We start from the raw sequence: 15,733 nt of genomic DNA, 5'->3' as shown, positions 1-15,733 counted from the left end.
AGCAGCATTGCCTCCAAGCCAACAAGAATCCCAAACCCCAGCTGCTCCTCAGCCGCCGTACACACACAAACAAAACCTGATGCTTTTCACATTGTTGGAAGTTTGTGGCTGGCAGTACTGAAGGTTTTTGATCTTTCAGGAAACAGGGCAATGTGTGGCTGCCTTTGTGTCTTTTGTGCCTTGCTCCTATTTTTTCCAATATAATTTTATACATCTTCTTACTTTCCCCACACTACTTCTTCTTCTGCATGTCTTTGCAAAAATCCTCTCAGTCCCTGTTTCTCCTTTCCTTGCTGGTTCATCTATGACATACAATGCCCACTATGCTACATGCTTGCATCTGGCTTCCCACGTCACTGTGAAAATCAGCTCCAGACTGTCAGTGGTGTTTGCTATCCTCTAACTTGGACAATTTATTCCACATTCTGCTCACTGCCTTGGCATCTTAGTTTTTCACATTCCTTACAACAGGGACTCGTGCCAAGCAAATGCTTCTTGGGACCAAGTATGACCTAAAACTAGCTCATAAATGAAGCCTTCTTCTCCCACCCCTTGTCAGCCTTGCCGTCTTTGGCAACTGGGGAAAGCCTGTGCAACGTGTGGTATGCTGGGAACCTCCTGCAAGGACTCTCCCTGTAATCTCAGGCATCTATCTTTAGGAGATCCGGCTGCAAGAGGAGTTGAGGATGACTGATGAGGGTTTATCCTCAACAAGAAAAAAGGTGAAGGTGTTTCTGATCGTGTTAGCTTGCATGCGAGGTGAAATTCCAGCATAGGCAAGGTCATCTGAAGTTCTTGCACGATCACTGATTGATATAAACTCTGAAGGAGTGATCAGCAGTGAGCTGCTCTGGTTATCCAGGCTCTTACTGACTGTGAGTGAATGTGGGACTGAAAACCTTCCCTCTCTATATTTTTCCAAAGAATGCTCATCCTTAGCAGAGTACTGTGACTGGCACAAAGGCTGGGAAAGGTAAAGCCAAGCCACTTCAAATAATCCCTGCAAACAACCAGCCAAGACTTTTTACATCTCTTTTCCACCTCAGCTGTCAGATGCTTGGTGTTTAAAGCAACTTAACTCACAATACAATAAAAAAAAAAGGTGAGGAAAGCAGTTTGTGAGCACCTGTTTTTTTCTGATCTAAACTTCTTCCTGACTCTTATGAAGGAGGAGGGAAAGAAGAAGTTATCTGGTATTTTTCAGACTGGTTTAAGTCTATCTTACAGGTAGATTTTTGAGGTTCTTTTTTTTTCCTTTTCTGGTTTTACTTATTGGGAAACTTTCTCTGTTTAATAACCATCATGTGTGTTATACTTTTTCCTCCAGCTCTGGTAGTTCCCATGTTCCTGTTCCTTGTGGTTTGTTCTTAAGCAGCTACTAAGTTTTCTTTGAAGTCATTTCCTCTCACTGATTTAAAATATTTCCCGATCTTTTCAGAAAAAGGATTTAAATGAGAGAAAGATACGTGCTCCCTGTAGCAGAAGTGCTATGGAAGGAAACAGGTCCAGTTTCAAGATGGATCTGGATCCAAAGTGCACAATGTAATTCCTACGAATTTTCCAGGTTTGCAAAATGTGATTCATCTTACACTGAAGTCTGCAAACAAGACACAAGAAAATAGCGACCCTTTTTTTATTATGAAGTGAACTAAATATCCTTGTTTTAACTCTCATACTGTATCTAACTTTTGAGTGCATCGGGACTTGCCAGGTCTAAGCTCTGCAGTTCCCGTTCATTTCTAATCATTAATTCTGAAAATGTTCACCCTTTACCGTTGTGGTGAGACATGTTCTTCAAAATGTTTATCCTGCATAGACAGAAAATGAACTCAGAGGTCTCACTGACTTGGCCATTAGGATCCTACTCTTTCTGCTGTTGTTGATGCCTTGTACCAGCTTGGCCTAAGTCGCCTTTACTGGGCTAAATTTCCTTCCCTGTTCTGCCTGCCTTCCCTTTGGTGCCGGTTGATCTTTAGCTCCATCCAGTGGGATACCAGCATGATGTCCTGTTGCCCATGGCTGCTGGACTCCTGCATTGCAAGGAGGATGCGTGAAACACTGGTATCAAATGCTCTTTGGCACTGGGTTAGATTGTTTCCTGGTTAACTGCCAGTGTGGGATTTTGCTTAATCCTGGTTTTGGCGTAGTTGAAAGTATCCAAGATGTTATAGATGTTGCTTCAATGCAACCTACACAGATGACTCTGCTGAATTAGACTTTCAAACTCATGGTGATGGGAAAACAGGCAAAAGGAACTGGCTGAAATTGTTTTCAAGCACTACCATGTATTTAAAACCTTGGTTTAGGGCACAGTTCTGAGTGGAGCATGAACAGGTCTGCTGCGTACCTTTTGCATGATTTTCATAAAATAATGTAGGCAGGGAGGGGGTAGTTTGAGATTATTCTCTTGTTTTGTGGCCAACTCATTGCTAGACCCTGTGGCACAAAGAATACAAAAATACTGTTTCTTGTACAACACTAACAATTGACTACAGCTAACAACAATTCCAGAGTTCAACAGACATGGTTTTCTCTCTCATTTTGTGTGCCAGTTGCCATGGTAAGCAGGAAGAACAACGCAGGCATTTTCCTAAAGGGAAACTGAAGTCATGAAAGAGGTAGGAAAGGGAGTCAAGCCCTAAGTTCAGATGCTGAGTAGGAAAAAAAACCCAACAAGGTATTTTATTTAACCTAATGATTCATCTGTTTTTTTAGGGAGAACAAAAGCAGACTGAACTGCAGTTATATCTACTGAGGCTAAAACCACAAGAACCCCTCTCTTTTTGGTTTGTTTTTTTTTTCGTTCCCGGAGTAGAATAATGGGCAGACACTAATAATATTCACTTGCATGCTGCAGCTCCGAGACTGGATCAATGAGGGCACTGCAAGAATCCAGGGAACCAGGGAACTTAATTCAGAACTTTTAAAGTTCTTACTTGTCCTTTACAAATCAACAGAAGTGCATACATGATACACCAGAGGCTTCTTAGTAATTTCTGTTGTTCCAGTTTGGCTTCCCCTCTACAAGCATTGGGAAACCAAAGTATTTCCATACTCTGCTCTGACTTGATCTACATGATCACAGGCAAGGCAGAATTCTACAGGATGTGCTAAATAGGAGGATGTGATTGAGCATCACTGAAATTTCAGCCTGCTAGAACTAGAAATTGTAAGAAAAAAGATTAATTTTGACCTCAGAAATTTTAAAGCATTTTAGATAATAGTAATCCTACAGAAATCTCCAAGCCTTCACTTCATTTTCAGAGGTTTAGAGCAGCTGCAGCCCTCATAACTTCCAATCAGAAAAGTGTGTAATCAGGCTCTAACCTTCATCTCCACAATCAAAATCCAGACAAGCACAGCTTAACAACCTGGCCACTCACACAACAAAATAAGGGCGCAAACTCCATGTCAGAAGACATGCATTTGCACTGCATTCATAAACCAAATCCAGGAAAAAGAAAGTGTTGCAAAACATCACTAGCGCGCAGGTCAGTTTTTATAAAAAATCCAGTTTAATCTCATGGCTGAGACCTGGCAAAACATCTTCTGTGGCATGTGTTTTTCTTTCTTTTTTAAAGCAATAAGGCAAAAAAAGGCAGGCAAGTGCACACAAAGAACAAAGCTTAACAAAAATGCAATCCATCAGAGCTAGCAGGAGAAATAATCACAAACCAGGGCCAGTGTGATGAGGACAGTCCTTTTCACAGTGTCCGACTTCCAGCCCTTCCCTTGACCTGGCACCAAATAATATTTCAAAGGGGACTAGTGCCTGCGAGAACAAGATCTAAGGTCTGGGCTGCTGCATGGAGCCCTCGAGAAGCTTTTGTGTCCTGCCATCCTTCCTTCACAAGACTGTTAAAGTCCTGCTCCATCTCCAGGGGAACTCAGAAGCAAGCTTTCCGTTCCTTGCTTGGAGCAGAATTAGCTAGCACCAAGCCTTTGCATCAACTGGGAGCAGGCAAAAGCTAAACGAAACAGGGATAAGCTACAGCTCCTTCCCCAACCCTAGAGATTATTTTTTCCTAGAGACGGAGAGGAGCAAAAGGGACAACTGCAAAACTTGGGCAGGCCTGAAAGTAATATATGCTCCAGTATATTGTTTGCATTTTCAAGCACTGAGGAAAAGCTTGTAGTGGAAAGCTGAATCAGTCTCTGGTGTCCCCTGATCTCATCCCTCCTCTCCCAGGACAGGGTCCTGCTCAGGTAGGCAGATTCAGGTCTTCTGCACACCTCAGATTAGCCAGAACTAATTAACCTCTCCTCTATGAGCAAAAAGGCAGTTGATCTCACACCCTCAGTGCAACAAAAGTTGCAGCAGAAAATGGTTCCAAGTATCAGCCCAAGTTTCACAGATGTGCAGGATTCCATTTAGGCAATTCCTTTGTTTTAATCACCTTTCATTTTTACATATTTATATAGAATGTTCTTTTATTTATATATATATATAAAAATTTAACACAATATTCACCACTACAGGCATTTCAGAATTCATAAAGAAAGAAAAAAAATACTTTGATTGCACCACTTGGACTCTGGATGGGGGAAAATGTTGCAGGGCTTATGGATTCTCTCTAACACAGAAATACGTTCCTCTGAAATCCTAAAGGTGAAAAAAAGTTCTTCAGTCTTTCTGAAGTGATAGCACGGGTTGGACAGCTCAGAGGAATGTGGTTTATAAGGTAAGATACAATCCTCATTTCTGTTTACTCTTCCACCAGTAAGGCAGCTCCCACATAAGCTAACATTCCATCAGGGAATTCTCATCTTTGCCAGCCCAACCATTTCACTCTGAGCATTTTTACATATTCACTTACCAAGACCTGCACAACCCCCCTGACTACATGGAAAGAATAAGTGGAATTTAGTCACTTGTCTCCCATTGACAGAAGTTCACAAGCAACACATGCTAGTGATACCATATCACAACTGGGGCCATCTGCAAACTTGGGGATAGCTTTCACACTCTTCATAGTCTCAGGAAAACTGAAATGTACTGCAGTGTCCCTGAAATGATTCCTGTAGAGCTGCAAAAGGTGTTCCAGTCTATTCAGAAAGGTCCTTTCCATAATGCAAAGACCAACTGACCTAGCTCTCCTGTTCACAAAACTTCAAATTCTGGGCCAGACCCATCTTCCACAAACATGATCTATCCCTCTCCATAATGCTTTCCAAAAAAAAAAAATCAAACCCAAAACTAAGCAAAAAACCAAAATCCTTTCTTAAAATCTGTAGTATTCAGTGTAGTGCTGGAAAGCAGGAGTTTGGTAGCCATGAGATACCACTGCAAAACCCTGAACTTCAGAAGAGCTTCCAGTGTCAGGTTCAGTCTGCTACTGCAGGGTGGCAGAGGACAGCCTAAGCGCTCTGAAGGAAAGATGACATCAGGTCTGACCCGGAGGCTGACCTCAGGAATGGCTTAGTAAAGTTGGATCTCAGGAAGCTCCAACCACACAGTTGGCATCATTCAATGGGAGATGACTTCTGTCTTCTGACTCTGCCCAACTATCAAATTCTGGTCCTTGAAGCTGATATCAGTGTCAACATGGATTCATCATTAAACATTGCAAACCCTGCAGAAGTCCAAGTCTGGAGCTGGGAATGGTGACACTTACGCAATGGTGCTCATGGGAACTAAACAAGTACTCTCAGCTATGTAGGATGTGGGGCTCTATGTCAGCACTCTTGATACAAGTCCAGTTGTGACCACAGAGCTATGGTGACATGCTTGCATTAAGCCCAGTTGGCTAGGCTCTTGGACATTTGATACGAGTTGAAGGCTGAAGATGAAATTGTAGGTAGAGATGGGATTGCAGTTGAAAATAGACATGTCATTAAAGAATCTCTGCTTAATTACAGTCCAGGACCTGAATCTGCGTTCAAATTCTGAAATACCTTTAAAAAGTATAGTCTGGATATGATTTTAGCTGAGGCTGATCTTTAATATTAAGTAAACATTTCTAATAATTTTCTCTTGCAGGACTTTAATCACTTATGCCAAAAGTACTATCACTTATTGGAGTACTGTTGAGAGTTGAAACAGTGTATTATATACAAATTGCCAGACCTCATTTCTTGTTCATAGATCAGCTTATATGAGAATAAGGAGGAGGAGGGGAAAGAACAGTTTTAAGGTGCCAATGTTTCATCACATTTTCTTTTTCTTTTGATACATTTCTTCATGAGCTTCACTGGCTCTGCTCCAGATGTCTTGGCAGTCAAAACTTCTAGGAACTGAGAGAATATAAATCCCTGCCCAAATTAAATTATTCTGATGATGCCAAAAAGCCCTGGGCATCGTTTTCACGACTTTTACTTTCTGCAAAGCCTTATTACAATACCTTGTATCACACCTTCCTGAGCCATTTGCCATTACCCCATCTGTGGTGGTATAAAGCTTTCCCATGAGACAGTAAAAAGCACATTTGGGTGTCATGTAAGTGCAGTGCAGATCTGTGGTAACTATGAGGGGCGTGGAGGACTGGCATTCCCATAATTCTAGTGAGAGGCTGCGCAGGCATCTTATGGTCTGGGAGAAGGACAATACAATTGTCATGAAGCTGCTTATCCTGGACCTTCTGTCCACAACTTGCCCAGGCAAAATATCACCTGACATCTCTGAGAGACCATGGACCTGAACAATAACTCTGAACTCTAGACTGGTTTAATATTCTCCCTCAACAAAACTGACAGCACAGACTCAGTTTTCTGCTCTGTTCACTTTTACATGCTGTTGCGCACAAGTGAGAAGTACAATGGGAAGGATCAAAACCTGCAACTGGTAACAAGGAAAAGCCCTCGGCCCTCCTATTTTTTCATACTCCCTTTGGATATGTCAGGAGAAAATTCCACATTCCTTCTGCTTGTGGGTCCAAAAGTTCTCAAAAGTACTCCCTCCCCTCTAGCAATCAAAGAGACCAGAGAAAGCACTGTACAGACTCTGGGCCCTCCAGCCACAATGACACTAATTTACACATTCAGTACAAAGAACTCATGGGTTGAATTTGCTGACAAAGCCTAAACATGCATCCATTGGGAAATTCTGACTGACACTCGTTGTGGTGGCTATAGCACTTCCTACTAGATGCTCAGTTACTGCTCAGACTATTAGCCCATAACACCCATCTGAGGGCCTGCAGACTCAGACATCTCTGTGACTGATGGCCCCTGCAAGCACTGTTACAAGCACAATCTCAGGGCTGGCAGCACTACCTGTATTTCTGTCTCCTCCATAGTCACTAGTGACATCTAAGTTGCAGAAACAGCATGAGCTGTACCTGACTTCACAGTCGCCTACAGTCATATTCTAGACAATAGATGAGCCTGTGGTTAACATAGAGTTAGAGGATTTATAAAGGAAGATTTAATTCTATTCCTGTGGCAGCTGTTGCTTATATGAATGTGTATTTGCCTATAACAATAACAGCCTTTCACGAGAGAATTTAATTCCCTTCAAATCCCCCTCTCAGCATATTGTTCGTGATCTGTTCGGCAGTCCCACAAATCATCCTCTTTACCATACTCTTAATCAATTTGAAGGCACTGAGCAGCAGGGAGGTGACAAACAGCTATGCTCTCAAAGAAACAGTAAAAAATCACAAGGAGAGGAAGTTTAAAGGAGGAAGAAGCACCTGGGGACATGCCACACAGTGGCAATGAAAGACCAAAAGTCAAAGATGTGTCAGCCAGGGTGCAAGAGGGCAATAGCCCAAGGACATGCAGATCAGAAGATCCTCTTCTTTTCTCTACTGTTGGTACCATACAGCGCAGCTGAAGATAGTTGTAGAGGTGTCATCTGGCTGTAAGAAATTATGAAAACAGTCGATTCTGGCCTTTGCTATGACCACATCTTTGCTCTCATTGATAAGCAGCCTGAGAAGTCTCTACTACTCAACATCTAGTTACACACTTATTCCCCACTTACACAGATCTTGTCTGCCCAAGGAAGGCGTGGCTGAGCACAACAAAACTCGTGAGCAGGACTTGAAGATTAAAAGAACAACTAGGCGTTTCCTGTCCAACTACTTTCATTCCAGCCCTTGCACATCCTGGAAAGAGCACATCTTTGATGCAAGGAGAGAGCTGGAGGCAGTGCCTTCAGGTTGTATGTTTGTCACTGAAACCTCCTTGGATGTCTCACACCCTGCATGACTTGCTTACACCAGCTCCACCTTTCTCTTCAGCTATCCCCAACCTGCTGCACTGTTTATTTACACCAATTCAGACAACAGGGATTGATAGGCATAGCCCTTCACTGGTGGCTGGGAAACAATGGAAGGAGGTCCCAAACATCTGGACTAACCACCTCAGCAGATGTTGTGCCCCTGCACTCTGGGTTGTAGTGCTTTGGAACAGTGCTTCCTCCTAGCCCTATTTTCTAATTATACCAAGATTTATTTTTCCTTTTTTTCCATAGGGAGGATGAGACTTTTACAGGGCTTATTAGACAATAAGTATGAGGAAATGCAAGTTCCTTGGGACTGGCTTACAAAAAAAAAAAAAAAAAAGCAGACTTTGCAGGACTTGACAGGGGAGAGAAAGGGAAGGAAAAGCATGACAAAAAGACTATGACCCTCTGTAGTAAAATGCTTTGCAGGAAACTGTAAAGGGTTTGGGTCCATCTTGCACAAAATAGTTATAACAACAGCAAAATGGCAACAGACTTGGTCTTGGACACTCCCATCTCATCCACTACAGAAAAAGAATAAGAGAAGCAGGTGCTATTCAATCTGCCTCCCACTTCGTCCATCCAGAATCACAGAGCGCCTCTGGGGCTGGTAAAAGCAACTGGTAGAGGTCTCCAGTCTCTGGCCATTCTTGGGGATGGTCATTTTGTTCCGCAGCGTCACCCCCTCAGGCGTTGTCCATGAAGTCTCAGTCAGATCACCACAAATGGGACTTGAAGATGTGGTCTGAGTGGGGCTCCTTATGGGTGATAACAAGACCCTGGAGTCTGCTGAAGAGGAGGGGTGGTCCATAATGGGGAAAGGAGGACTGAAGAGAATCAGACTCTGGGGCCTTCCAGGCCTAGATCTATAGGAAGGCTTGGAGAACCCTGATGGCCTCTCCATCTTTGAGGACTGTGGGTTATCTCCGGATGCCTCTCCCTCAGAGGTGCGCTTTCGGCGCAGAACAGGGGCATCCAGAGCTGGGTGATGACTGGACTGCGATGGGTCTAGTGGAGAGCCAAGGCTGTTGTACCAAGGACAGGCTGATTCCTTTTGAGCTGGGTCACTGTTTTCTTTCTCTGCTTTGGCTTTCTTCTCTGTCAGTGGGCTCGTGGGGTCCTCATGGTGGCTCCATGCCACCCGTTGAGTCTGCCTGATGGTCTGCTTGGCTTCTGCTTCCTTTTTCTCAGCTGACAGAGTGGCATTCTGAGCCTGCAGGGGCTGAGGGATCTGGGTGTACTGAATCTTAGGTGGTATCACAGGCACTGCTCTAGCCTGGCACATCTTAATCATGAAGGAGGTCCTGACTGCTGAGACGCTGACAGGGGCAGAGTTACGACGGCCAGTGGTGGCATGGGCCATTGCCAGGTAATCCAAGTCTAGGTCCACGTGGGCATTGAAATGAGACCCCCAGGAAACACCTTTACTGGCAGCAGGGCAGGCAGTTGGCAAAGATGGAACAGAATCACTGCTTCTTACTTCCTTCTGCCCACATAGGAGGTTCCCAGGGGCAGAGGCCATGGAAAGGCTCTCAAACGTGAAGAAATCTGGGGCTGGAAGGAGTGAATCCAAGTTGAGGGATGAGGGCCTAGTCTTCACTTTGCGAGGTGTATCTTCACCTTTATTACTCTGCTGTGACTCAGTGGGAGATGTTTTGGTAATAGTCTCTTCTGCCAGAGCAGTGTCCTGAGACATAGGTAACTCTTTCTCTGTGTTCTTTGCCTGTGAAGAACCGCTTGGGCTATTTTGGTACGGTAAAGACAGCTCAAGCTTTGAGGTCCAAGGGTTTTCTTTGCTCACATCCACTTTCTTTTCTTCTAGCTCTGACAAAGGGATTTTAGAGGATCCTTCTTTCTCAGTTGGTATTTCATCCCTGCTGGGGGGGTACCTCAGCTCCTCAGGTTTTGAAGGTTCTTTTGGAGGACTTATGCCACTCTCATCTTGCTGAGTTTTGCCCAGAGCAGATGAAGAGATGGGTTGTGTTTTGGACAGCTCACAAGTCACTGGCACAATGTCACTGCATGGTTGTTGCTGGTCAGTGGCATCAATGAAAGGGAACGGGATCGTCCACAGACTCATCACTGTGTCTTTACTGTCCAGGGAGAGGCTGCGACTGAATCGTGGTCTGAGAGAAAGGCCTGTCCCTGCTCTCTGGTTCTGTGGCTTAAACTCCTGTATCTCCTGCATGTCCTTAAAGGTAGGGGAATGGAGTGGGCTTGTAACCCACTGGTGATCCTCCCATGGCTCCACAAGTTCTAAGCTTTGCACATTATTTGTCCAGGTATCCTCATCATCCTGGTCACCAGCATCGTGGATTCTGCTAACAGTATTGCCCTCCTCCAGCTCCTGGATTCCAGCTCCACTTAGTGCCTTGGAGGACAACGTGTCCCTTTCATCAACAGCCATTATCTCAGGCTTCTCCCTCTGAGTCTGGACTCTAGTAAGACCATCCTTTTCCCTCTGCAGCTGGCAAATGCAATGTTTTTCTCTCCCTGACTCTGGACGTGCTCCTTTGGAACAAGAAAACTCATCATTTGGGGCAACCTCATTAGATTCTGATTGACTATTAAGCTTCCAGTCCAGGGGAGGAGCTAGACATTCATTCCTACTGTCCACCACTGGGTGGTGGTTCTCTGGAGGGGCTGTGCCAGCTGGAAGAGTACCCAGTTTGAGTAGGGCTGAAGCACAGCTCTGCTGTGCAGCTACATCAGACTGGCACTTGTGGAGGCTGTCTTGTTGTTCCATGTTAGTGGCACCAAATAGTGTCACAGGAGTTTTTGTCTGTGGTGTTCTACTTGCAGATTTCTGCTCAGAGAGAATTGGACTCTTCCCTGGGGCAGAGGAAGAACTATCTGCTTGTACTGAAGAAGAGGATTCAGAAATTAGGCCCATCTTGGGAACAGCAGCTGGCAAGAGCAAGAGCTCCTCTTCAGGTTCAATGATTTTCAGTTCCTGCTGTATCTCTGGCCACAGCGGTTCTAGAAGGGCATTTGCAGGGTCCTCAGTCTGAAAAACAGAAGAAATGTCGTGACATGGCAGCTCACAACTTACTAGTGAACATCCCTCCATTTTTCTCAAACAGCCCTCTTAGAATAGACAGGATCCTGGATGAGCGCAGTCATAGGTACAGAAACACAGACACATGTGCTGCTACCAGTCCAAGGAAGGAAATACATCTATAAACAAGTGGGTTCTTGGAGGAGAAGATCTGAGGTGCAGCCAAAATGAGGCCTGGACAGATGTAAGAAGAGTGAGATGAATGAGTAGTTGGAATGTCTCAGACACTTTCCCAGCTCTTCCCATTCAGTCTCTCTTGGCCTTGCCAGAGGATCTGCATTCCCAGATTGCACACACACTGCAATGAGTAATCTATTCAAGGAGCTATGCCAACAGATCTTTAAATAGCTGTCCAAAGATGAGTACTGCTGTAAGCAACTCAGTGAAAAAGATCTGCTAAAGATACAGAGGACCTAAATAATAATAATTAAAATAATAGTGTGTAGGGAATTGAAATAAAAGGACTATTATGGCTGTACAGGACAAATAGGACAGTAAAAAGAGAAGGGAAATTCAGAGACCATGGGTCAAAATGCTCAGACATCCAGGCAGTCTCACATCTGGAGTGTCTCAGTGCAGACAGATTCTACTGACTACAATAGTATAGTTACAGGAAAAGAAGATTGAAAGTAGCCATGTAAAGGTAAATCACCACATTATGATGTGGACAGAAGTGACATCAGTACACGGTCAATACTTCACTGCTTAGCATAGGTCAGAGACTGAGTTTTCATGACTACAGACACCCAAAGAAACTTTAAACAACTTCCCAGACACCATCATGACATTGTCGCCCATCTATTTTCTCTCGCCTACTTCCTTACCACATCTCTTAAGCGTGACCTTCCTTCTGTCTTAGCCGCCTCAATCTCCTGCTGAGCACAGCTGCCTTCTGAGGAGACATCCTTCATCTTGAGTTGTCCTTGCTCTGCTTTGTCTGTAGGGAGTGGCCTCATACGATCCTCTGAGGATGGTGTTTGTTTCAAGGTGGGACTCTTCTCTGAGGACTGCTGGGTGCTACTGGTGCTGCTCGTGCAGCTGCTTTGCCCACATAACATCTCCTGATTTTCTGCTGCTGGCTGTGGAGTTTCTAAGGGCTCGGGCTTCCTGCCTGCCAACAGCTCCTCAGGTTGAGAGCCTGGATCAGAAACACAAATGAATGATGTAACTACTTCTGTCTGAATACACGAGCCCTAAGAAAAAACAATGCTGTTTCAACTCAATGCCAATTAACAAAGCTGAAGAGTTTCCCCTGAACGCAACTGGATATTTCTGGGAGGCCACCCACCTCCCCAGTCTCTTTAGTGCAACAAGAACCAGCCTAACCTGTTACCATCAGCTACCACCCTGCTACAGCTCAGTCTCTTTCCTGCCACAAGAACAGTCTGGAGTGACCTCCACACCACTGAGCTGCAGGGCAACTCCAGTAGCCCAACAAAGGCTCCACATAGCCCTCTGTAACACACTTTTACCTCTGGATGTTGCTGCTGGTAGAGTGGGCTCCAGTTGTTTTTCCTTCTGCTCCAGCACCTGCTCTGTCCTCGTGTGAGTCCCTGCTTCCAGGGCACAGGGGCTCGTGCCCTCAGCCACCAGGGAAGACAACTCCTCCAGGCTGGAGAGGGAAAGCTTCTCCTTGGCAGGGACACGGCAGGGAGTGCTGTTAGTGCTGATGACTGCAGATACCCGCAGGGGGACAGAGACGGCAAAAGGCTCTGAGATGTTCAGGGCTTTCCTCTGGTGACGAGGGGAGGCCTCCAAGGGAAAGAGGCTGCTTGGGAAGCCTGACTTGGAGGCTGTTTCAGAGGTGTAGAACATGCGGCCACCTTTGGAGGAAGTCTGCTCATTTTCAGCATCCTCTGCTGCCCGGAAGACTTTCAGCTGCTCAGGGGGTGACTTTGCCTGAGGTGTCCGGGAAGGACCTTTCTCCCCACTCAGGTCTGAGTTTCCTTTGGCCCCCATGGCAGATCCTTCCCGCTCCCACTCATTCTCCTTGCTGAGGTCATATGAGCTGCCTGTGCCTCCTGTCCGCATCTTCATCACCGGAACAAAAAACCCTCCAGTAGTCACTGTCCGTTTGAATCTGCTCTTTTCATCGTCCCCTAGAAATGGGAAGAAAGGAGGAAGCCAGGGGGAAGCAAAACACTAGCAAACAACCTTCCTCTATAAGCAGCCCTCTTCAGACCCTGCAGGGATGAGTCCTGCCCTGGTGAACACCCATATTTCCCCAAACAGGTGGAGACAGCAGGTGCTGAAGACCTTACAGGCTCCAGCCCTGGGGCTTCCTACAAACTAGTTAGGCAGGATAGGATACTCTTCAATGGAAATCACAGAGTCATAGAATCATGGAACGGTTTGGGTTGGAAAGGACCTTAAAGATATTCAATTCCAATCCCGATGTGATGGGCAGGGACGTTTCCCACCAGATCAGGCTGCCCAAGGCCCCATCCAACCTCAGATGGGGCATCCACAACTTCCCTGGGCAACCTGTTCCAGTGCCTCACCAGCTTCATTGCGAAGAAATTCCTTCTTATATCTAGTCTAAATGTATCCCTCTACAATTTCTAGCCATTCCCTCTCATCCTATCACTACATGCCTTTGTAAAAAGTCCGTCCCTAGCTTTCTTTTAGTACCTTTCAGGTACTGCAAGTTCACTGTAAGTCACCTAAGACTATTATTAGAGGCCACTTTTAAGCAGATGCAGCCAAGTCTAGGGCTAGCATGCATTCCACAAAGATCATAGTGCTAGGCTTTGTTGGCTTATTGCAAGCACTTTTCACTTATGAATGCGAATTTTGTGCCCAGAATAACCAAGAAGGAAATTGAAGCAATCCCACTGCTAATAAAGATGCAATAGACACAGTGGTAACTCTCAGGTGCTTGCACCAATATTAAAGACACAGAAAAAGGTTAAAAATGCATGCACACAAAGATGTGGGCACATGTCAGCAGCCATGGCATGAGCATACAAAGGTGCACATCACCATGAGATAGGCAAAGAAACAGACCACTGCATCCTCGGAAGCACAGGGGAAAGCTTAGAGTGCAGAGATGTAATTCTTCACCATTACAGTAGAGGTTATTGATATCTCACCTTCCACTGGCAGAGAACACAGCGAGTCCATGCTCTTCGCAGGCCGAATAGTTGCTTTTTCTGTGGAAAAGTTTTAGAAGCAGGCTTCAGACCCTGCAGCTTTGCAGATCTCAGCCCATAAAGACCAAAGGCAGACATCAAAGTTATTTTCCATTTCCAGGCATTCCCCTTCTATAACCACACCATGCAGTTTATTACCCACAACACTTGTCCACACAGCTGGTGATCTGTTAGTGCTAACAACAGCTTTGCACCTGCTGGACATGTGGAGAGCTATACTTAACCCAGCCAGTCAACCCCTTCTCCACTGTGCAGCAGTTACACATCCCCAAACCTGTTATGTGCCATGGCCCTTCCTGATCAATTCAGACTATTGGTTGTGGGGGCTTTACAATTAAACTGACATAAATGCCTTCTCACCTGTCATTACGGATAGGAAAAGCTAAGTGATTTTTACATTGCACTCTCAGGCTTTTTTGCTGGCATGAGCACACCTTGCCTCTAGCAAGCACTCCAGGAAATTTATGAGGCTAGTAGGCAACCTGTTTTCCTTGTCATCTTCTCTGTACTCGTTTGTCCTGAAACAAGCTGCTTTTTTTCGCCAGACACTCTACAGGTCTGTTCCTGAGAAGTTTTGGAAGTGTGTAGCTGTTACTGCTCTGAAAAGGGGAGATGGGGGGAATGTAGCTGGCAAAGAAGACAAGTTAGTTTCTGGCAGCCCCAAAAGGGTGCAGGGAGCTCTGGAAAATGTCTGGGTGCTATTTAGAATGCTGGACAAAGTAGGTATGAAAGTGAGTGGGCTTGTTGGACTTCATCTGTTTATATAGTTAAGGCACTGGGACTGACTTTCACACCAGCATAGGAGAAATTCCAGCTAGTTTTTGCATTTATATGGAAACCTGGCTACTTTTTATGTTCAAATGCCATGATGTCTTGAGCGCTGGCTCCACTTTCCCAGAGGAACAGAATTTAAACTGTGGAGATCACATTTTATGACTTGCAGATTTGTGTGCGTGGACACAATCTGTGTTAAAACTATGTTTTGAGTTTCAAGAGCAAGTCCATCTGTTTACTTACATTAGACTGTAAGCAGAGAGCACACAAAAATACAACATGGCAGCTTCTCTAAAGCTCTACTTAAATGCTTAAATCTCTGCACAAGGTTGTGCATTCTTGTGTCCTGCTAGTGAAAACGTACAGCCTCCTGTTACTCAGTACTGTGCCTGGAACAAAGTTTGGCCCCCACAGTCACTGGGCTCCAGTCATTCCTGGGCATCCTTGGGTTAGCACTATTTTGGGACAGAGTAATCCTTATCAAAGTGAGGTGATTCCATGATCAAAATAGGACCAAGAGCTATTTTGAGATCTGCATGGGCACCCTTTGTGAGGCCATCTGTACATGGGGGAAGGCAGGGG

The 15,733-nt window shown here is 45.1% G+C and overlaps 1 protein-coding gene across 1 annotated transcript in view; it reads right to left on the bottom strand.

Moving 5' to 3' along the window:
* Positions 1-899: 899 nt before the first annotated feature.
* ARHGAP31 (Rho GTPase activating protein 31) overlaps positions 900-15,733 on the bottom strand; it is a 66,451-nt gene continuing 51,617 nt past the window's right edge. Inside the window, exons 9-12 of the mRNA XM_069867295.1 lie at positions 14,318-14,377; positions 12,698-13,324; positions 12,050-12,363; positions 900-11,174 (exon numbers count right to left, since the gene is read on the bottom strand). Coding sequence (XP_069723396.1) covers positions 8,721-11,174; positions 12,050-12,363; positions 12,698-13,324; positions 14,318-14,377 — 3,455 coding nt within the window. The 3' untranslated portion in view covers positions 900-8,720. The remainder of the gene's footprint in view (positions 11,175-12,049; positions 12,364-12,697; positions 13,325-14,317; positions 14,378-15,733) is intronic.

Source organism: Phaenicophaeus curvirostris, chromosome 1, assembly GCF_032191515.1.
Source record: "Phaenicophaeus curvirostris isolate KB17595 chromosome 1, BPBGC_Pcur_1.0, whole genome shotgun sequence".
Classification (NCBI taxonomy): Eukaryota; Metazoa; Chordata; class Aves; order Cuculiformes; family Cuculidae; genus Phaenicophaeus; species Phaenicophaeus curvirostris.
This window is presented reverse-complemented; position numbering and strand designations above follow the sequence as displayed.